This window comes from Diabrotica undecimpunctata, chromosome 7 (genome assembly GCF_040954645.1).
Source record: "Diabrotica undecimpunctata isolate CICGRU chromosome 7, icDiaUnde3, whole genome shotgun sequence".
In the NCBI taxonomy this organism is placed as follows: Eukaryota; Metazoa; Arthropoda; class Insecta; order Coleoptera; family Chrysomelidae; genus Diabrotica; species Diabrotica undecimpunctata.
The window spans coordinates 53,258,997-53,282,475 of record NC_092809.1 but is presented as its reverse complement, the minus strand read 5'-3'; the positions used below and the strand labels follow the sequence as shown (position 1 = coordinate 53,282,475).

The 23,479-nt window shown below is 31.5% G+C and overlaps 1 protein-coding gene across 1 annotated transcript; it reads right to left on the bottom strand.

Annotated features, from left to right (window-relative positions):
* Positions 1–6,158: 6,158 nt before the first annotated feature.
* LOC140446374 (uncharacterized) lies at positions 6,159–19,319 on the bottom strand. Its single transcript, XM_072538917.1, has 5 exons — positions 19,282–19,319; positions 13,834–14,041; positions 8,616–8,745; positions 7,298–7,680; positions 6,159–6,642 (listed from the first exon to the last, which is right to left on the bottom strand). Exons 1-4 carry the CDS (start codon positions 19,297–19,299, stop codon positions 7,302–7,304), a joined length of 735 nt encoding a protein of 244 aa, XP_072395018.1. The 5' UTR covers positions 19,300–19,319; the 3' UTR covers positions 6,159–6,642; positions 7,298–7,301.
* Between the last annotated feature and the right edge of the window lie 4,160 nt (positions 19,320–23,479).

The following is a 23,479-nucleotide window of genomic DNA, read 5'->3' as shown; positions in this document are numbered from 1 at the left end:
CAGTCCTTTTATACTAGTTGGAGACTTTAACGCCTTTTAAATATTATGTGGGGCTCAAAGAAAACATTTGGTAGAGGAAAAACCGTAGAGAAATACTTGTCTGATGAATAGTGGAGCCAGTACATATTTTAACATCGCCTCATGAACTTACTCTTCTATCGATCTAAGCATATGTGATCCCAAGTCTGCCGATTTACTCTCATGGTATTCTTTAGATAGCTTATATGATAGTAACCACTTCCCGATAGTCATAACAAATAGCAATAAAAATATTTGCACCATTACTTAATAGAATATCGCTAAAGTGGACTGGAATAATTTTCAAACTAGCGCCGAAGATCATATTTTCTTACTTCAACAATCTGAAGATATAGATGAGGCAATAACTCTCTTTGATAACTGCATTATTATGTCTGCAGAAAAACATGTAAAAAAAAATAACAAAATGCCCCTCTAAAAAAGCAGTACCATGGTGGAATTCAGAATGTGAACTAATTGTACGTCAATGCAAAACGGCCCTCAACAGATATCGAAAAAGAAGAACTTAAGAAAACCTGATGTATTTTAAAAAGCTAAGAGCCAAAGCGAAATATGTCCTTAAAAAAAGCAAAAAAGATTCCTGGCAAAATTTTGTTTCTACAATTACTAGTGATACTTCACAATCTCAAGTTTGGAAAAAAATAAGACAAATGAAAGGTTATAAAACTCCTTCAAACATTCCAGCTATATCACTGAATGGAAAAGGTATAACAGATAACCAAACAATTGCTAAAACCATTGCTGAAGTTTTGCATGGAAATTCAGGTCTGAAGTCGAACAGATTGAAAGTCCAAATGACCAGAATATACAAATTCCTTTTGCTCCACACATAAGTAGATACGACATTGGCGCTATTAACCTTCCTTTTACACAAGAAGAATTAGCACTTGTCCCCCAAATATTAAGATTGGGGAAAAACCAATGAAAAAAAAATCAAAATAAGAAGTTCTGAGTTTGTAGAAGTAGAATACTTCAAATACCTAGGATTTACAGTAAGTAAATCCGGAGAAAGGAAATCCGAAATAAAAGAAAAAATATTAGCAGCGAATAAATCTTATTTTGCAAACAAAAGATTACTTAAAAGCAAAACACTGACTACAAAAACTAAGATGAGCATTTATAACACCATAATTAGGTCAATATTATTATATGCAGGAGAAACAATGACGATGGTTAAAAAATATGAAGAAGACTTAAGAATAGCAGAGAGAAAGATTATAAGAACCATACTAGGACCAATCAGAACAGAGCAAAATAAATATAGAAGCAGAACAAATGCAGAAATTAAGGAAGAACTTAAGAAAGACATTGTAACTAAAATAAAGCAATGCAGAGTTATATTGTTAGGTCACATTTGGCGAGCAGGCGATGAGGCAGTGACATACGCAATGATAGATTGGAATCCAGGAGGAAGAAAGAGAAGGGGAAGACCGAGATCAAAGTGGCTGCAAGTTGAAGAAGACCTACAAAGGGCAGGAGTCAGAGAATGGAGAGGAAGAACTAGAGACAGGAAAAAATGGAGAGATATTGTCAAGAAAATAAGATAAACAAAAAAACTGATCCACTTAAGAAATAGCATCTAGAAAGCATTCGCGGTTTAACCCCACACTGGGGTGTATAGCCATTATATATATATTTGTCCCCCGGTCAAGCACTTATATATGCAGATGACCTTATTTTATATTGTCAAGGAAAAAGTACAATTGCCACATGCAACGTGCTCCAAACCGCTGTAAATCAACTTAGCGAATGGTCAAAAAAAAAACGGATTAGCTCTTTCAACGACCAAATCAAAATTAATACGGTTTAGAAGAAGACTCTGCAGCCAAAGTCCAATTATCGCCCTTAATGAAACTCCATTGCAACTAGTTACTCACCACAAAATACTTGGTTTAACGTTTGACAGTAGACTAACTTGGAAATAACATATTAGTGTATTAAAGGGCAATGCAATAAAGAGACTCAATATCATCAAGGCACTATCAAAGTAAAAATGGGGTGCGGATGAATCCATCTTACTTAATATATATATATATATATATATATAGAGCATTAATCCGCTCAAAACTAGACTACGGCAGCTTCATATACATATCTGCATCAAAATCTGACTTAAAGCTACTAAACTCTGTGCATAACACTTCTATTCGTCTTTGCTTAGGTGCTTTCAAATCTAGTCCCATAGATACCCTTTACTGCGAGGCTAATGAACCACCTCTCTGTATTCGATGATAGTATCTCCTTCAATCTTACTTTGCTTCCGTATCCGCAAACCCATCCAATCCAGTCTTCCATCTAATAACTTCAACATCACCTCCGGAGACCCCGCAAAGGATCCAATCAATAAAAGACATCCAGAGATTAACTCTAAGAAAAACCATCGACCTTACTAAAACACATCCCTTCCCAATCCCGGATACTTCGCCTTGGAATAGACCAATTCCACATTCAATCACTTCTCTATTAGAATACAGTACACATGAAACATCAAGCCTTCTCATAAGACAACACTTCAAAGAAATCATAAGCAAGAACCAATTCCAAAAAATTCTGTATACAAATGCCTCCAAAAGCAAAGCAGGCGTTGGATGTGCCGTTACCATATATGATGAAATAATAAAATCATCTTTTTTACCAAATTTATGCAGCGTATACACTGGAGAACTTTATGCGATACTAGAAGCTTTTTAAAAACTAAAAACAGATGATAAAAACCAAGCAATATGCACAGACTCCCTGTCGTCGCTACAATCGATAAAAAGTCTATACTCTCAGCCTCCCTTAGTCCAAGAAATCCATAGTACTTACAGTGCACTCGCTTTTCAAGGTGTAAATGTCACGATCATCTGGCTACCATCCCATATCGGCAACCCCGGTAATGAAAAAGCAGACCAAACAGCCAAGCAAGCTTCTTGTGTAAACAGTCAATCCTCAAAAGCCCAACATATTCAAATCCATAATGACCTAAAGCAAATTTTCAAGCAAGAACCGTATCATACCTGGCAAACCCACTGGAACACAATCAAGAGTGTCTTACATGAGATCCGGCAGACTGAAAAATTTGAACTTCCAACTATCTCTAGAAACGAGAAAGCTGTCATCCGAAGATTAAGAATAGGACATACCCGACTCACACATGAATACTTAATGAAGTCCGAGCCGAAACAAAATTGCCAAATCTACTCTAGTGTATTAACTGTGCTCAAATCATGTAAAACACATTCTGATCGAGTGTCCCCGGTACGCAAAATACAGAGTGCAACATAAACTGAGGTCTAATATCAAAGACGTTTTAAACTCACCCGATCAAGTCTTTGACCTAATTGGTTTCTTGAAAGACATTCAGTTGTCCAACAGAATATTAATGACCCCTTGTTTTCCATGTACTTTACCTATAACTATATTATTTAGTCATAGGTTCTAAGCTTAGTCTACAAATGCTAGGTCTAGCATTTGTAGACTACGAAAAAGCTTTCGATACCATAGAACACACGGCCGTAATAAACACAATGCAAAATTGTAGAATAGATAGCAGATATAACAACTTAATAAAAGAAACTATGAACCAAGCTACAGCTACATACTACCTAAATGAAAATGAACACACGAACCCTGTACCATTAAACAAGGGAGTCAAACAGGGAGATACTTTATCACCCAAACTGTTCACCTTAGTTTTGGAGGACGTTTTTAAAAACCTAAATTGGAAATATAAGGGAATAAACATCAATGGCCGCTACCTCAGTAATCTACGATTTGCAGATGACATAATCCTGATAGCTACTGACCTACAAGAAATGTAAACCATGCTTTTAGAACTACATACCGAATCTTCTAAAATAGGACTGAAAATGAATTTAAACAAAACAAAAGTCATGCACTCCGAAGACACCGTGACAATAATAAACGATAAAGTTATAGAAAAAGTTGAAGAATATATATACTTAGGACAAAAAATAATACTAAATAGGGAAATTCAAACTGAAGAAATAAAAAGAAGAAGAAAGTTAGCTTGGGCAGCATTCGGTAAACTGAACTATATACTCAGAAATCAACAAATTCAATTACATCTTAGATCTAAAGTTTTTGATGCATGCATTATTCCGATATTAACTTATGCGGCACAAACATGGACAATCACAAAAAAGAATATGAATATACTTGAAAGAGCAATGCTAGGTATATCACTTAAGGACAAGAAAACACATGGATAAGACAGAAAACCAAAGTCACCGATGTGGTGCAAAAATCATTAAAGTTGAAATGGGAATACGCTGGACATGTAGCTAGGAGCGATCTAAACAAATGGCACAGATCAATTTTAACCTGGAGACCATACCAACACAAAAGACCCAGAGGCAGACCTCCTATGAGATGGACAGAATATCTGAAAAGGACTGCCGGGAAAAATTGGCTACAAGTAGCGTACAATAAAAAACAATGGAAAGGAAGACTTGAAGAGGCTTATGTTCAGATGTAGACGTGAATGGCTAGACGAAGAAGAAGAAGGTTCTAAGCTTATAGATTAACTTTAGCAATTTGTTAGCAATTTAGCAATGTGCTTATTGTAATTATTGTACACAATATTGTTTGTGTCAATGGTCATTGCAGAGACACATTAATTTAAATGAAAAAAAAAAATTCAGTTTCCGAAATGGAAATTAAAACGTCAATAAACTTAGTTTAACCTTTAGTTGTGGCTTATTTCCATGTAAATAGTAATTATTACAGTTATTTAGTGGCTAAGTTATTTAGTCGTAATAGAAAACGTTTTCTATTAAAAAAACAAAATACATGCTAGAGTATGTTGGTAAGATTCTTAATAAATCATCGTTTACGTACTAAAGCTTTTTAGGTTATTTTGTAAATTACGGAGATAGAAAAGATAAATAAAACACAAAAGCTAAGACAAAACATATAATGCGTTGACAAAAATTGCATAATATAACTTAAAGTGCACAACCAATAAATGTAGCAATAGCAACATATTTCACTCAGTTAACAATAAATAGTGAAATGAGACAATCACACAAATGAAAGTAGATATATAAAAAATCATAATATCGATCAATTAGCCTTGTTCTAGCATAGTCGTCAGCCATGTTTACGGTTTACAATAATTGTAGGTAAATATTTTGGTAACAGTTTCCATTACCAACCCAAAAAAAGGAAAACAAAGATATAAAACAGCTATGAAAGATCCTTTTTGGATTAGTAATGTGTTTAGGCGTAAATATATCAGTATTATACATAATTATATTTTTAAAAGGCTACTAACTATTTATATTTAAGATATTTAAAAACTAAATATTTGAGTTTAACAAATAATTAAAATAGTATTTTTAATTCTTAAATATAGAAGATCTTTGAAAAGTTTTTATTTTAAAACCAGTCTTTAAAGTTGAACTCAAAGTTGGTCTTTTTAATAAAACAAAGTAATTCCTAAAATTTTTATGTAAACCACTTTTTTCTAAATAATACAGTAAAGAAAAAAGGTGATTAAATTATTTTTATTACCAATAATGAGATAAACAAATCTTTTCAAATATATGTTGTTTCATAGAGCTTTAAATCTCTAATATCTGTTAGTTTTTAGAGTTGAAAGAACACAGTAATGGTATGACCAGTGAATTTATTTTTAAACTGATTAATGAAAAATAGGAGTGACAACTTGTTTGCTATACTTCTAGAGATTCAAAAAATTCAAAAGATGTTTAAAGAAAAAAATGAGGTAAATAGTTATTTACCTTAATTTTTGTATTGGAGACAAAAGATGAATATTTCTAACAAATTCGGAAAAATCGAATGGCCTAAAATTATTTATTAAAGGTCTCTTTGGGGCCAACAAAACCTAGAATAATAAATTAAAAGCATATTCAAATCCGTTTTGATCTCGATATCTTTTTTAACCAACGGTTTCAAGCAATTATTAAGTGAGATAGATAAGTTTTAAAAACTAACTTAAAGATTAAGGTTGGATGTTAAGTTGAAACAGTTTAGTTGGTTTAGGTTTTGAATCACTTGCTTATAAATTTTCTATTAGATTGTGGTGATGTTTATTGTGGAATAAATTAAAGAAAATATATTAAAAAAATTGGTTTTCAGATAACAAAATAATATTTAATTTTATGTCTTGTATATGAATACTGAACCAGAAGGAGGCAAATGACAACCATTTGGCCAAGCGAGCAAATGCTCTAATTAGAATGAACCTTTTCAGAGTCTTAATGAGGGACAGAATTCAGTATGTATGGACTAAGATAGAAATTTACTAATACTTCACTGATAACACTAGTTATATCCTTATTTCATAGAAGTTTTATGCGTTTCTTACTCACATGAGAATAGAAAAGTTTCTTTTCTATTCTCATGTGAGAGACAAAAACTCGTAAGCTATTTTTGGCTGGTTTAAAATAAAACTGAAATTTTAAACAAACTTTATATTTATATTTTATTATTTACGCCCAAATAAAAGGACATTATATAATATGAATGATTCTCTATGAATATATACATTGGCAGAATGCTTAAATAAATATTCTTATATAATAACGTTGCTTGATTGGAAAAAGGTAACTGGCGCGTCGTCGGTTTTGATGGGATCTGAAAGAGAATATTGATTAATGGAGTTATTAATTTGATTATAGGCAAGATATTAAATATATAAATATATTTTTAGTTTTAATGAGTATAATAGTGATTTTCCAGGTCATAAATTTACAAAATAATTTAAAAAATATGAAAATTTGATTACTATTAAAATATTAAAAAAAAATATGAATATAATTAAACTGATTGAATAATGTACCAATCTTAATTCAATTCAAAATATGACAAGTTTTGCAACTAAAAATATCCAAACATGAAGGAATAAATATGTAGTAAATTAAGTCATTTGAAAAAATTTTTGTAAAAGCAAGAATCAATGTGAATCAAGTTATTTTAAGCGTATATTATCTTTACCAAAACCTCCTTTATTTAGAGTATTGGACATATAACTTCTTCTTTTAACATAATAGTTAATTTGACATCTTCATTTATTTGGATTTCAAATAATTTCCAGTTGTTTTCTGCTAAACTACAAATTCTTCTTTATCTCTTTGTAATTTAGAGTATCTAATTGTTAGATTGTTATTTAATGAGTCAAACGCAAGATCCAAGCAAAAGTTCATAATCATTTGTAGTTTAAACAATGGGGATTTAATGCTAGGATCAAGAAAATTATATTAATTGAACGTAAAGGATATATTATACCTACGCTTCTAATAACGGTATCCATTTCCGTTTCCTCCTCCATTACCTCCTCCATTTCCACCTCCATTACCACCGCCGTTACCTCCTCCATTACCACCACCATTACCGCCTCCATTTCCATTTCCATTTCCATTTCCACCACCATTAGCTCCTTCTTCAGCGATTTGGTCCAAAAGCTTTTGGATTTCTGGTGGGATTGGGGGTGGTGTGGGGAGGTGGTCACCGACTGGTACGAAACCGTTTTCGTCAGCAGTGTATTCCACTTTGATTTCCGTTCCATCTGGGGCTGTGTATGAGTAGGAACCTACTGCGGATTGGATTCCTTCTTCACCGCCGGGTTTGAGTTCTCCTTCTTCTTGAGCTTTGATGCCATTGCCTGATTCGAAGCTGTGAAAGACAAGTGAAAACATTATGTTAATTGACAGAAAAGTATATAGTTCACAAAAAACGTTTAATTACATGGTTGAAAAGGTGTTTGACACTAAAATAGTTAATACCTTTGATATAAATAAAACAGCAAAGTAAATGATGGAAATCATACATAACTATCACAATAGCCAACAACTTAAAATACAGGAAGACGCTTTTTGAGCAATCCGAGAAGGCGTTCTTTTGGAAACATAATTCCACTGTAGAAAGTGCCAATAGTAGGTATATAGGATGAGTTAATGTTTCACTTAGAATGAGTGTGAGACGTGTGAATTAAATTTGGATAGCCAGCTTAAACTTAACTAGATTTTTTAAAACTTACAGTGTAGCAAGGATGTAGACTTGCTAGGGTAACACTAAATTACCTTGAAAAGTCAAAATTAAAGTAGTACTTGGGAATGACCAGGAGAAACCTACGCTTGTCAGTTGATTTTTTAACTGGTCATTGTCAACTAAGCAAACACCTCAACCCACTGGGGCTAGTAGACAAACATCTATGCAGGAAGTATGAACGAGAAGACAAGACTGTAGAGCCTGTCCTATGTGAATGCCCAAATTTATCGTTAATACGAGAGTACGCGTTTGACGAGTCCTGGCCTACACCTGCCCACATAAGGGATATGTCCCCTGGTGACTTATCCATCTTCCTAGAAATGGCAGAATATACAATGAGCTAAGGACAACAGCTCCCTGGAAGAATGCACAATGGCTCAATTGTGGCCTAAGTGCTGTGGAACTTAACTCGCCCTCCCTACTCTATACATACAGAGAGATATTTAAAGTGTATTTTAAACGAAAGTAATTCAGGACAAACCAATAGTTTGACTAATTACGTAAATTTATGTCTAAAAATAAACAAAAGATATATTACTGTTAATATATAGGTACTCTACCTCCATTTATAACTTCCATCGCCATTGTTGACATTTTCGGATGAAATAATTGGGATGACGTCACCGTTACCGTTTCCGCCTCCATTACCATTACCATTACCATTTCCTTTTCCATTGCCATTTCCATTTCCTGGAGAATAATCAATAAATATACGCTGTAGGTTATTAGTGATAAATAATATAAAGCATTTACTACAAATACAGCTGAAATTTAAATTTATTTTTGATAATCATTACCTAGATATTTCTAATGCTTCTAACAACACCACGAGAGTCATTATTGGACCAAAACAGAAATATATGGGATTATTAAATTAAATGAAGGGTGCGATATTGTACGATTTGTGAAATGTCAGGGTCTGTAACGGTTGGGACATGTTCAGAGACAAGGACATATAAAAGCAACAAAGAAAATTTTACAATGGAAGCTGACAGGAAGACGAAAGATAGGAAGACACTGGAAGAGATGGTGGAAAACAACCTGAAAACTATGAAAGTAACACAATGGGGAGAAGAGCACAGGAAAGCTCTAAATGTAATGACATAGTCACATACGCAATGAGCCATCCATGGTTATGATGGCAAAAAAAGAAGAAGGCCAAAAACAAAAATAAAATGTTATGGAAAATTTGACTGTATCTAGTTTTTGGCTCAAAAGTCCAAGTACTATATAGTTTTATAAGCAACAAGAAAACATGTTGTAGAGAGGGCTATTGAGTAAACTTTTAAAACCACTTTTAGTTCCTTACCAAAGCACAAAATGACGACAGTATAAAGCTCATATTTTAATAGAAACTTTTAAGACTCAGATTTATTACATTTTTCGTAATAGGTATGACAATTATTATAACAGATGTATCAAGATAAAGCAGGTACTTTACCTAAAATCAAGAAGAAGGTATGACAAAAAATTTATATAGTTTTTCTGACTTCTATACGCATTTTAAAAAATAATAAAGAAAACAGTAATATTAGGTAAATACATCTTTTTTACGAAATTTTCATGCGCTCCAAAAATAAATAACGTTTCTTTAATTATACGATTCTTTCTTACATAAACAAATCGACGCTGCTTCGATTCGATCACACTAGTTATTTTCCATTGGGTAATCTACTTTTTATCAGCAAGTTCAACCTATCACGTTCCACATTCACGGTGCTTTGTTATTCTTCTTAACGATCTCTTTATGTATTTTTTTGTGGGTTGGGTAAGTTTTACAAACAGGAGCAAGTAGTTAATTTAAAACGTTACTGGGATCATGTCCACACATTTCGGTCGTGATGATTCTTGCAAAACAAAAGATGTGTTGGCTATCAGCAAATAATGTATTCACTTAATATATAAAGTGACTTATTTTAAGTCTAATATCCGCTTCTATGTATTTTCTTATAGTACATATTATATTTTCGATAAACGTTGTGGTTTTTCCCGTCTTGTCATTTTTATTGATTAGAGCGCCCTTGAACGGTTCCATCTGATTTTAGAAGCATTTTTGTAGTTATTGTGCCTGGATTGTTTTTTTATTGTAATAAAGATCTAAACTTAATAATAAAAAAAATTCTTCTTTTTATACAAACAAGCAATTGGGCTGCATAAGTCCTAGGTTCAACCGCGTCAAATAATATATCGCTTGTACTATTTCGGCAACTTTAAAACACTTTAAAACGGTACTTCTGGCTGGAACTCTGAAACACGAGAGGTCAAGTTTAGCACGTTTAGTACCATCTTTGGGTTATAAGCTTTCATTCGAAACCTTCTTAGTCATTGTATTTGTTCTCATACCGGAGGAGTTTTGTTTACGGACGGACAAACAGAATGGATAATTCAAAGATTAAACATTTTAGCGTTATAAAATGGGTAAAAGCAATATATAAGTTTGCCCGATATATTTATTTTTTTTTTATACCAAAGGTTATTCTCGTGTCTCCAAGTATCTTCAACTTCTGTTGCGAATACATTTAACTGAGACAGCACTCCACGAAATCACATAAAAAGTGGAAAACACAATATAAAATAAAGGAGTAACTATAGAAGGCTTTTTGGATATGATGGGGGTGTTCGACAACACTTCGATAATATCTACAAACTAATGCCCCGAACCGTATAGGAGTCGAGGATATTTGTTTAAACTGGATATAATCTATGCTCAGGAATGAAGTTCAGAAATACAGTTCTAAATAGAATATATGCACGGAAGAGTTTAAGATGTTGAAAACAAGGCGGAAGTTATGTCTTCATTGCTAAAGCATCTGGTTATGAAGAGACCAATAGGGACTTTAAAAGCAAATAGTCATAAAACAATTGGATCTGAGAATGATTTGGTAATTATTTTGCAAGCAGAGTATAATACGGTGGTCAGGGATCTTATGAACGAATGCTTAGAAATAGTATATTGGACTTATTTGGAGGGGCTAAATATAAGTCTATACAAATCCACCATAGTCGTTTGTATACGGAAATTAGAGGAGTTAGAAATCCTCTTAAGCTTCAGTGTCAAAAAAGTTAGTTAAAGGGAGAGGTAAAATTAATTGGAGTTATAACAGACTCGAAACTTACCTGGAACCAGCAATTATAAAATAACAAGCAGTGTAGGGCAAAACTTATAAGGGTCAGACGCATGTATGGAAATAAATGGGGATTTAAACTCTTAGTTACTTAAGCAGAGACGATGTGGTGAACTTTGACTAATGTGATAACTAGTGTCACGCGTACTTCTCTAACAGCAGCTATAGAGGCGTTATTAGGCCTTTTTCCTTGTAATTGGTAATACACAAATAGGTAAGATTAAGAGCCTACAGAAAAGACAATCACTAAAACTTCTAAGGACTGTGACGAAGAATTTCAAAGATACAATTTTAAGAATTCATATACAGTGTCTATTCCAGACATGAATGTATAGAAAAACTAGAAGTATCCCAACCTAAAGCGAAAGATTTGATACACAGACATATGTAAGAACAGAGAGGATGTGACGGCAGCAATATACTTTAAAAATCCAAAAATTAGTGCAAGCTTTGTTTTAGGAAGAAAGGCATTATCAAAGACTGTAGTACGTAGGGCTGTAAAGAATTTGTTTCGAGAAAGTTATAAGCTATATTGGAAGGGAATTCCACAACAAACACATGGCAAAGTCTTTATTGCAAGACGTTGTACAAAAGAAAGAGAAGAACTGCTCTATGTAAGCAGGAACAAACTGAGAACAGTAGCAGGAGTGTTGACCAAGTATACACTAGTAAGAGAATTTTTGAATAAAATAGGCATTTACAATGGAGACCTTTACTGCAAACTCTACCAAAGCGAATCGAAAACTGGAAAACACGGATTATAGAACATTTAGTTTTTTGTGAATGGTTTTAGCTGAGCGGCAAGATACTGGCTTTCTAAACCAGATCCCACGAGTTCAAATCTCGGCACCAACAACGACATTTTCATTTTTAAAAAGAATACGAGCCCTTCACCGTGCTACGGAAAGTACGTAAAGCCGTCGGTCCCCCTGGGCTAGTGCGCATCGACATTAGCTACTTAAATCAGGATAAATGAGGCAGTTGGCGCCGGAATCTATCCGAAAGAATTTCCCTGCAAAAATGCCATACGATATTACAATATTATTATATATTATCTCCTATTCCATTTCTATTGTAACTGTTGATATAGGTTTATAGTATATCACTCTTATGATATTAACCGCATGGTTGAAATCAGCAGCTTAGTCATCGCCAAGAGGTAAATAACAAAAAACAAATATCAGCGAAAATAAATGTTAAAATATAGATGCATATAATTGTTATTGTTAGGTAATCTACATTATATTATTGGAATGTTCTTTTTAGATGTTCTTTTTACAGCCATTTTCTACTATATAATTCATGCAGCACTATGTAACTAATTAAAAATGCTTATAAAAAAGATAAGCTTTTTATAGTTATTTAATAATAATGTTGAATGGTATTGTATTTTTGATTTTGTTAAATGTAAATTGATAGTGTGCTGTAAGACTGTTTTACATGATGTCCAAAATTATTTGCATATTATATATTATATTTAGCCAAGCTCTGTGGGTATAAAATGTTTATTTTGTATTGTACGGGGAAGCATTTATATTTTCAGCTAAAGTCGTGATAATTTCAGAATGCCTAACTTATAACAAAGCTCTTCCAAAAGAAGTTACATGAAAAAATAATATAGACGGTTGTAATTAATCGCACAATGATTTATTTGCTGTGGCATGGAAGAAATTACTTATTCTAAATTTATCTCTGGATAATATTAGGTTTTATTGAACTTTTTTTATTATGAAGGAAATCAAGCACAGTAAAACAACTACTAAGAGGTTAAATATGAATCTTAATTTAGATATCGCGTAATAGTAAGATCAATATAAAAAAGAAGCTTACGTTTACCATCAGCTAGATGATAAATGTATTATCAACTTACGACGGATCATACTTTCGGCTTAAGGTGCCAAAATTAATTCCCTACTTTCATCAGTTTATTAGCAACCGAAGCGAGAATAGGACTGCCCATTGTTCTTCCACATACTTGTGAAAGAAGAAGAAAAAATTGCATCTCAAGAAAAACATATGAAAGAATGGTACTTTTCGCGTAATTGTAATTGGTTTGTTTACTCATTTAAGGCATGTTTGACGTTCATAATTTTGGTCATATCCTAATCGACCCTATCCTATCAATTTTTGTTCCTTTTTGTCGTCCATTGGTACATATTATATAAACCAATGACTGGTGGTGTATTTTTCTGAGAGGTGCATGTCTACCAAGAAGGATGTAAGTAAGATTTTTAATACTTTTAAAAAATCAAAACACTTATAACATCATTAAGAAGCTAGTAGTTTAACGTAAAGTACCATCAATAACAGAGATATTTAGAAATAACTAAAAATTAGAACGAAGAAAGAAATATACCACTTTGGAAGACAATTTAAAAAATATCAATAATTATTTCTAGAATCGACTACTAATAATAAAAGAAAAATATTGAGTTCCTAAGTATCTTGATGTGTGGTATGTATGTCATGAATTAATGATCTGTGTCCATGCATTCTGCTCCAGATAATGACTTTAAATATGTACTTTAAGAATATAAAAAAAACTAGGACGGAAGAATATTCTAATTCACACAATACAAAAATCTTCATTTTATGTTCCTGATACTAACTAACTAATTATTTGTACATATTTAAACATTATCAAATCAGTTACCACCAAACTTGCCACCTCCACCTCCTCCTCCTCCTCCGCCTCCGCCACCGCCGCCGCCGCCACCTCCTCCAGGTCTAATTCCACCACCTCCAGGTCCAAACGGTGCAGTCAAGCCTGGACCACCCCCTGCCCCTTTCGCACCTGGTGGAAGGTATGTGTTGTCTAAACGGGCAGCTGAGCAGATTCCCACCAGCAGGGTTGCGAGTATCTGAAACAATAAATTATTTCCTTAGTATCAGACAAAACCAAGTTATTCTTTATTTGTATGTATTATCTATATCATGACAAGGATTTCCAATCTTTCCATTTATGGAAAGCCAAAGTTTACTAATACATTTTTAGGTCTGGAAAGAAATAGTTGGATTTTTAGTAAAAGATGTTTCCAATTAAGTAGCATAATTTAAACAGAAATTTACTCTGAGACAGATAGACAAGACATGAACCAAAATAACACTTTGTTATAAAAGGATAAACGATACTAGCAAATTACGCATTGAAATGTTAAGGTAAAACCTTTATTGTATATTTGTAGTATATAAAAGGTCGCATACGCAATTTGGAGGTTTATCATAGCAGATGAAGAAAAGACATGGACTTTTTTCTTTTAGTGTGCCTAAATGTTGGCGATCATCATGACAATCTTTATCTTGTCTGCAATAGCGCGGAGAAGCTGCAAAGATATTGTGTTGAACCATGCTCTGAGGTTTTTTAACCACGATGCTGTTCTTCTTTCTAGCCTGCAGCTTTCGAGATTTGATGGTGGTCAGTATTTCTCGATTCTTCTTGGTTTTACTGAGGATCTCCTCATAGGTGACCCGGTCACATACACACACACACACAAACACACATCTCAAATGCTTCCAATATTTTGCACTTATCTTTGTTCTACACCATAAAACAGAACAGAGAAGTAGTAGTACCGGAAAAGTTATGGCTTTTAAACATAGTTCTGGTTGAAGTTGGATCTAGCTTTTTCAACCTTTTATCTCCTGGTTGTTGGTCCATTCTTCATTTATTATGGTTTCGAGGTAGTTGTAGTGCTTTACTTATTCTATTGGGCTATGGTTGACATACAGTTGACGATCTGACTTTTTTTAATTATCATAAGCTTGGTCTTCTTTACGTTTACATTGAGTCCGTATTCTTGACGCTAATACGTAAGTAGTCCATATTTGTTTATAAGCACTTGTAGGTCTTTTAGGTTGCTCGCAAACTAGGCTGTCATCTGCATATCTAAATTTGTTTAATTGATACGCGATTAGTAGAATGCCCATTTTTAATTTCGTGCCGATTCTTGCAAGGTTTCTAATTATTTTTAGATTTTGGTTTTTAATTTCTAATTATCTTAGTATTTGCATTACCTTGGGGTGCTGTGCTCAAACGTTTTCTTGTAATTAACGAGACATGCGTATACGTTGCAGTTGACTTCTCTGCTGCTCTTGCATAAGACATGTACCGAAAACAGAGCATCTCTCGTATCAACAGCATTTATGGAGCCAGACTGGTTGGAGGAAATTTGACATTTACGCAGCTTGTACATTCTATTATCAACTATCTTTAGGAACAGTTTTAGGAGGTGACTCATAAGACTTATTTTACGGTAATATTTACATTTCTTGGCTCTTGATTTTTTGGAAAGTGCAATAAACTTAGACTTTAGCCATTCTCCTGGTATTTCTCCAAAGTTTTGTATATTGTTGAACATTTTTGTGTATATTGCTATTAATTCATTGCTTTTTGGTTGTATATTATCGGAAATTGCTACTTGAACTGTATGATTGCGAAATAAACTTTCTCCTGTAATATTCTTAATCCATCATTTATCTCTTTTCCTAGCTCAAAGCTGTTATTTATTTGGTCTTCTAACAGTATTCCTAGGTATTCTTTTCACGTTATTATTGTAATAATGTTTCCATTAGTATCAGTTAGATTTTTTTTATGTCGTCCTATTAGTCCATCTGTGAGTTCTTTAACTTCCATATGTATATTGTGACTATCGTACTTTAACTACAGGGTATTAATTTCTTTACATCGTGTTATGCGCATTTTTGCGCATGAAAAGGTGCGAATTTTTCTAGGAGGACTTCTCCTCCGTTTCTAACTCAAACTTCATGTGCTTTGAGGTACTGTGTGTTTAATATCCGATCTTTACCTCGAAGCTTGGCATTAATTCTCTCATAATGATCAAAAGATTCTGTACTGTGGAATTTTCTATATGATTCTTTTAATTTTCTTATAAATCTTAATTCCTTCCTCCTCTTCATACACAGCATACATGGGAAATATTGTATATAACAGAGAAGTTTAAAGAAAATAGTAGCATATGCAAATATTCGTGGTTCTGATTGTGAAAAATCTTACTTTGAAGGATTAAAAAGAACAGCTGCGAACAAAGAGTTTTCTACTGTAATCGCTAACCTAGATTAGTGGAGATAGCATGCCAAGAAGAAAATTTTAGAAACTACTTAGTCTCTGAAAAAATATTTGCGTCAAAATTTATGAGCTTTCATGAAGTTTCTTCCTTATTTCTAAGGTCTTAAAAGTTGTCTTCTCTAGAAACTTGGCAATTTTTAGAACAGTGCTAGAATTTCTCTCTCTTTTATGTTCTGCTGTAGTTCTAATCGTTATATATTTTATACCCTATATGAACTTGGGTATAACAGTAAGACTCATCAGTAAATTCAAAAGAATATGATTAAGGTTTAGCTGCAAAAATATCTAAAACGTTATGAAAGATGCAAGGAATAATTTACTTTTAGAATAACTAAAACGTGCAACAAGGAATCTTTAGATGTAGGTTTTGGATGATGTATTTTGAAGAGTTTACGCAAAATATTAGCTGCCAATTGTTTTACTATGAATAATCTATTGCATTTTTCATGCCCAAATATTAAACTTATTTTAGAAATACTTACTAATTTCAAAAATATCTACCAGTGTAAGTGTCCAATAAAGAAATTAGATTGTATCTAATTTAACAAATACCTATCAAGGAGAAAACAACTGTTTGTAATATAATGCAGTTTTTCCAAATTTGTAATTGACGCAATTAGTCAACAAAGAAATAAATATCACTAACACAAAGAAGCGACTCCATAGACGACGAAAACAAAAATTACAGCACACCACTTACTAATGATGACCGATTAAATCAATTGGAATTTCTTTACTTAAACGTGCTGTAAAATATATAGTACATATATCTGCATAACAAAGGAGCTTATAAACGTGTAAGATGGTAATAAATTAGGTGTTTATTGTTGACGAGAATATCGAGAGTTCTGGCGAGAGATAAAAATATTTTCTCTAATAAGGGGGCAAATGTAGGACTAAAAAAATGCCCTATTTTTAAAAATATGATATGAAAATAAATGGTTGTTTCAAATACAGTTGGCTCCAGAATTAAAACTTTTTCTAAATACTTTTTTAATCAATAAATATGCTATAAAAGTATAAAAGTATAGAAGTATCAAATTTCTACAGTTGATTAGCATTTCTTTATAGATGTAAAATCTGACATATAAAATAAAATATTTTAAATAGATTAAAAGCGTTCCAGTTGTGGTGTAACTACCGTATGCTGAAAATCCCGTAGGTAGCACACATATTCAAAAGAGGCTATATATTAAGAGGCTACCTAAAGAGATTGAAATACGTATAAACGGCTTAAAGATCCCCTGCATCGAAATTAAATCTAAGACCGTCTTTTTTTAGAACGGAAACGATTGGTCAGACGAAATCTACTGCACTGGCTGCGTAACCAAAAATATGATTAAGCTGATGTGACACTGATCCATTTTCTTATTGGGGCATGACCTGCGCAATAATGGACAGTGGGCCGGTCGAACACTTGAGCAATTGTTTTATGTAGCCACCTACCGAGAAACATTCCAGCAACTTCCAATTTTTATGATACCCAATGCTTGAAAACAATAGTTTCAGACAGGTAAAAAGTTTGCAATCCAAATCCTTGAAGTTATTTAAAAGGATTATGGGCAACAGAATTATTACAAATGACTAGTAAAATAGAACAGAGAAAATATGCTATCTGGGCTGCAATGTAAGGAATACTTTTGGAAAGAAACAAAGAGGAAAGACATAAGAGAAATGTAGTTACAAATCTGAAGTGGGAGTTTGCATGACATATTGCAAGACGATAGAAAAACAAAAAGAATACAAAACTTATTAACTATATTATATTTTGACAAAAGGAATCGAGAAGGATCACAAACAAGTTGGTATGATAACTTTAATTTGTCGGACTAAATTAAGGGAGGCCTCTCTTCAGTTCTGAATGAACAAAGGCTATGACAGGGGGTTTATTCTTATAAATTAAGACTCATTCATATGAACAATTTAGACATATATTATACATTTTAAAGTAGACGACTTTAAAATGATATTGCCAATATTGCTGAGTTGCGTTCCTGAGACGACTTTATTGTAAGATAGTTAATTCGATTACATGAAATTAAGTTTAACTTAGAAATATTATTCAGAAAAATCAGGGCATGTGATTCGTCTTTAAAAATACAACTACATGCCACGATGACAGTTAAATTCCTCTGATAGTGATTCTATAGTAAATCATGAGGAAAACACCAGGAAAATAACCTCACTTTTCAGGTAATATAAACTAAGAATGTATGAGAGTTTTCAAAAAGTTTATTAGTTATTGGAGAGCCAAGTGGATGTTGTCAAACGGATTTGAAGTAATCACAAAAGAACCTACAAGTAAGTAAAGTGAACTAACTGTAAACTACAAAGTGATGTGATTATTCGAGGCACCAAAGTATTTCGGATATAATAACGAATTCTTTGTAAAACAATGACTTTACTAAGTAACTAATGAGTCACTTAATACACATACTATAGCATACATAATATAATATATACTATAAGTCAAGTTGTATAATATAACACGATGAGTTTAAATCCCGTTGATTTGGCACGGCACTATAAAGGAACGCCTATGAATTCAAATTTATTGCATGATGGACCATAGCAGTGAGATCTATCGCTTTTGCAATGAACAAATATCCTTCCATCCCAAGATATAGCAAATTCGTCTGATTAGTGAAAAGCAGAAAAATGTAAAATTCTGATAATGTAATAAAGTATCTGTAAGACATTCTAGTTTCCTTTAATATTTGTTGTAAGTTTAAAAAATTATTACTTAAAAGAAAACTTGTCCAAAAATATTAAATTTAAATCAACTTAGGACATATTAAAGAAGAAATGCTCATAAGCTGTAAAGGCAACTCCACATAAGCTCCAGAATTTATACTTTCCTTTTATGGAAAGCGTTAGTAGACAAAGTGTATAATAGACAAAACACAAAGACAAAATATAACAATAAAAAAAAATTAATCTGGGATCTTATAACATGTTGAAAACTATTGTTTTAATTATTTTTTCAAAAATTTCAAATTTTTGAATGTGACTTACCAGCCTCATATTTGACATTCTAAACTAAACTAAACCACAAGAACTGACTGATATCGTTAAGTCTTATCGAGTATATATAGTTAATTGTTGTCACAGCAACCCCACTCTGGATTTGAAATATTTAGAATAGCGAAACCAGATCGACTAATTCATCGTAAAAGTGCAAAGATGCACCCAAGATGCATCTTGCACCACGCAAGTATATTATTGACATTACGAATGGCGGAGGAATGCGAGCATATCACAATCTAAGCTGGTGTGTTTTGCATAGTTTAAGTAAAAATTTGTTAGACTGTGAAAGTTTTTAATTCATTGTTATAGATTTATGAATGGTTATAAATCGGGTTACACATTTTCTTAGAGGAATCGTGTGCTTTAAAAATTCTTGGCGGGTAAAATTAACAAATCATCAATTGTTGCTAGAAAAGGTACAACATATTTCGTCATTTAGACTGATTTCTGAGGTTATAATTTTTATGATAAATTTAAATAAATTATTCATTTTAATCTTTATTTCTAGGTTGGATTTAAAAGGATTGAGTGACAAAATTTTCGGAGAAAAAATGTAAAATTAGTAAATGTCGGACGAAATAGCAGTAGACTATCAGGAAAAATGCTAAAACAAAATATTTTTAATTTAGTTTTGGTTTTATTTTTAGTTGTATATATGTATATATATATATATATATATATATACATATATGCTACATATATACATATGCTATATATATATATATATATATATATATATATATATATATATATAATATATATATATATATATATATATATATATATATAATATATATATATATATATATATATATATATATATATATAATATATATATATATATATATATATATATATATATATATATATATATATATATATATATATATATATATATATATTTCTACAAGAATAAGAAAAAAGAAGTACTTGTGACTCGTTTGGAAAAAATATATAACTGTTTTGGATAGGTTGGAGTCAATAAAAGGGCTATTGGTTAACTATTTTTTATCTCGAGCTTGTAATTGTGTTTAAAATTATTATCAAGAGCTGCTAAAAAATACAAAATATCTTACAAAGTTGAACTAGAAAGAAAAAACAATTTTTGTTAACTCACCAAATAAAATTAGTTTAGTAAATAAAAGTGCTGCTAATACATCTCAAAAATAATTAATATAAAAATGTCCTAATCTAATAAATGCTTCTCTGAAATTTTAGTATAATTTTGAAAACATTTTTTTAATTAACAAAAACAATTGAATTTATAAATAAGTTAACATAGCAACCAATTACAAATAAGCCTCAATGTCATAAATGCCAACTTAAAATTTTTATTTTTGACAATTATATTGCCAAAAATAAAATTTTGTTTAAAAATTGTTTTTTGTTTAGTAATAAAAAAGAAGAAGATTTATTCACCATTAATAGATGTCTAAAAAAATGTAACAGATATATGGAAAATTAAATCAAAATGTGACATTTTACAAGTTTTATACATAAATTATAAAGAAAGAATATAATTATAAATTTTGCTTAGATTTTGAATTTCTGATCTTTTGTTTAAATTATCACTTTTGCTAATACAAACCATTTCCAAAAAAGTCCTTTTGAATTTATTACTTTCACTACATACAATTTTAATGTTATCAAAATCCATAATATGGTCTTTATCGATTACATGCTCTGCCAAAGCACAAGATGGTTTTTTAATTCTGCAATCACTTTTGTGATAAATAATGCGATTTGAAAGATTTCTTCCGGTCTCACCAACATATTCAGCCTCACACTGAGTACAACTAATGCTGTATACTAAATTCGTTTTTTCAAATTTGTCTATAGGATACTTAGTTTTGGAATATAAAGATGAAATAGTTTTGATGTTCTTTGTTGCTATTTTTATATTGTCAATAACCTTTAGTGTTTGTATTAATTTAGGTGTTAATGATGGTATAAAAGGTAGTGAATGATAATAGATGTTCCGATTGTTGGATACAATGTTCTGAGATTTAGCAAAAAATGGTGTTAAGTTATTTATATTAACAATATTAGAAAAAAGCATCCTATGTAGCATATCTGGATGATAAGAGTTTTCAATTAAAATATTTTTTAACAATTGAAGATCTTCTTGTAGATAATCTGGATGAAAAAGCTTTAAAACACGTTCTTTTAATCCTGTTATAAGGTTCATTTTCATCTTATTTGGATGATGAGAGTAATAGCTTATAAATCTATTACTACATATGGGTTTTCTGAACCATCTGGTTTTCAACATATTGTCTGTATTTCTTACAATTCTCACGTCACGAAATGGTAGATAATTATCTACCTCTTTCTCAACTGTAAATTGTATATGTTGATTATGATTGTTGAAAATGTTGACTGTTTCATGAATTTTGTGTTTAGGAAGTGCCAAAACTAAATCCTCTACATATGTTTTAATAAAAGGAATGAAAAAAGTGCAATTGTTGATACAATCACTGATAACATCATCCATGACATAGCTACTTAGAATGGTTGAAAGTCTAGATCCCATAGGACTACCAAAAATTTGTTTATAAAAGACACCATTAAATATAAAAATATTATGATGAGATGTTACATTAAAACTAACTATAACATAATTTTGTGGTAAGTGAAAGAGCTAAAATCAAATGAATATTCAATGTAAAAATTGTTGTTTAAATTATAAGCATTAGTTAAGATGTCAGTGAGGAGCTGTGCTATTGGTCCATTAGGAGGGCATAAAGATGAAACAATTGGTCTCATAGATAAAGTTAATTTATGTATTTTAGGTAGAGCATAAAACCGTGGAGCAATAGAATTATAAATTTTGAGCTCTTTTGATTTTTTATTATCAATAAATTTCTTTCTGTTTAATACATTACATTTTATTCATTACAACAGTTACGTTACCTTTATCGCTTTTGACTATGTAAATTTCAGGATGGTTTTTAAGAAAAAGTTTAGTTTGTGCAAAGTATTTATTTAAAAAATGATCTTTGACTTGTTTATATAAAAAGTTTGTAATAAAGTTTGTGCACTTAGATCTAACAACATCCTTTTGATTATCATTAAGTGGTCTGATTATTGATTCAATATCAGAAAGTAAATTAGGAACTCTAATATCAGATTTGAAAGGACATAAAGAAAATTTAGGTCCTAATGCTAAAAATTTTTTAATTTCAAAAGGAAAATGAATAGATATTAGATTTTTAAACCATTTTTCTTGAAATTTTATCTTATCAAAAGCTTCTATTTTTAACTTATTGAACTTATTAATTTGGATTTTTTTGATTTTATGAAATTCTGTGTTGTATTTAATTCTTTGTCTACGATTAAACTCATTTACAGTGAGGTCCTAAATTAACGGATATATTAGTTTTATACAATATTATGGATACAAGTTGAAAATCCTGAAAGAGGTCAATTTTTATATACGAAAATACACTTTCCCAATGACATTACTCAAATGTATCTTGAAGTCCCTAGGGGTAGTAGTTACCTCTGAAAAATTTTTAAATGGAATGGGGTAGCGTGTTGTATGGTGTTTAAAAGGGTTTTCAATGCTCTATTCAGCAATGTAAATATTTTTCTTTTTTGTACAAGGATAGTCAAGGAAAAAATTATATATCTACTAGTTATTTTGTCGAAAAAGTAACCTCGGACTTTTTGTTTATTTTGTAAAATAATACTGCCATAGTACGAATTTAAGTTTTATTAACAATAATTTCAAGAATTTAGTTTAAATTATGTGCTTAAAATGATCACCGTTCATCTCTTGATAGAAAAATAGACGGTCTTGAAATTCTTCGATAACATTTTGCAACATATCTGCGGTGATTTCATTAATTTTTTTCCTTATGCGGTGCTTTATATCATCAATATTGGTTGGTTTTATCATTCAGATTTTTGAACTTTGATCAAATAAAAGGCAGATATCAAGCACATTTTTATTAATTAAATCTTGCCCAAGTACTTTCGCTTCCTAGAGCATCTTCAGAAGCAGTTCGTCAATTTTGGCCTATCCAACAATTATAGAATGTCATAAACACAAAATTGTACATCACACTACAGTACACAAGGACAAATACTTTAAAGTTTTTTTTTAAATAGGCGAAGCTACATTATGGTCGGCATCAGGAGAAAGAGAGAGATTATTTGATCAAAGTTAATTTATTCGAGCATT

Coding starts and splice junctions, on each gene's coding strand:
- LOC140446374 (XM_072538917.1), bottom strand. Junction 8,746..13,833: donor TGGAGGTGGCAAGTTTGGTG/GTAACTGATTTG, acceptor ATTATTCTCCAG/GAAATGGAAATGGCAATGGA. Junction 7,681..8,615: donor GATGGAAGTTATAAATGGAG/GTAGAGTACCTA, acceptor TGTCTTTCACAG/CTTCGAATCAGGCAATGGCA.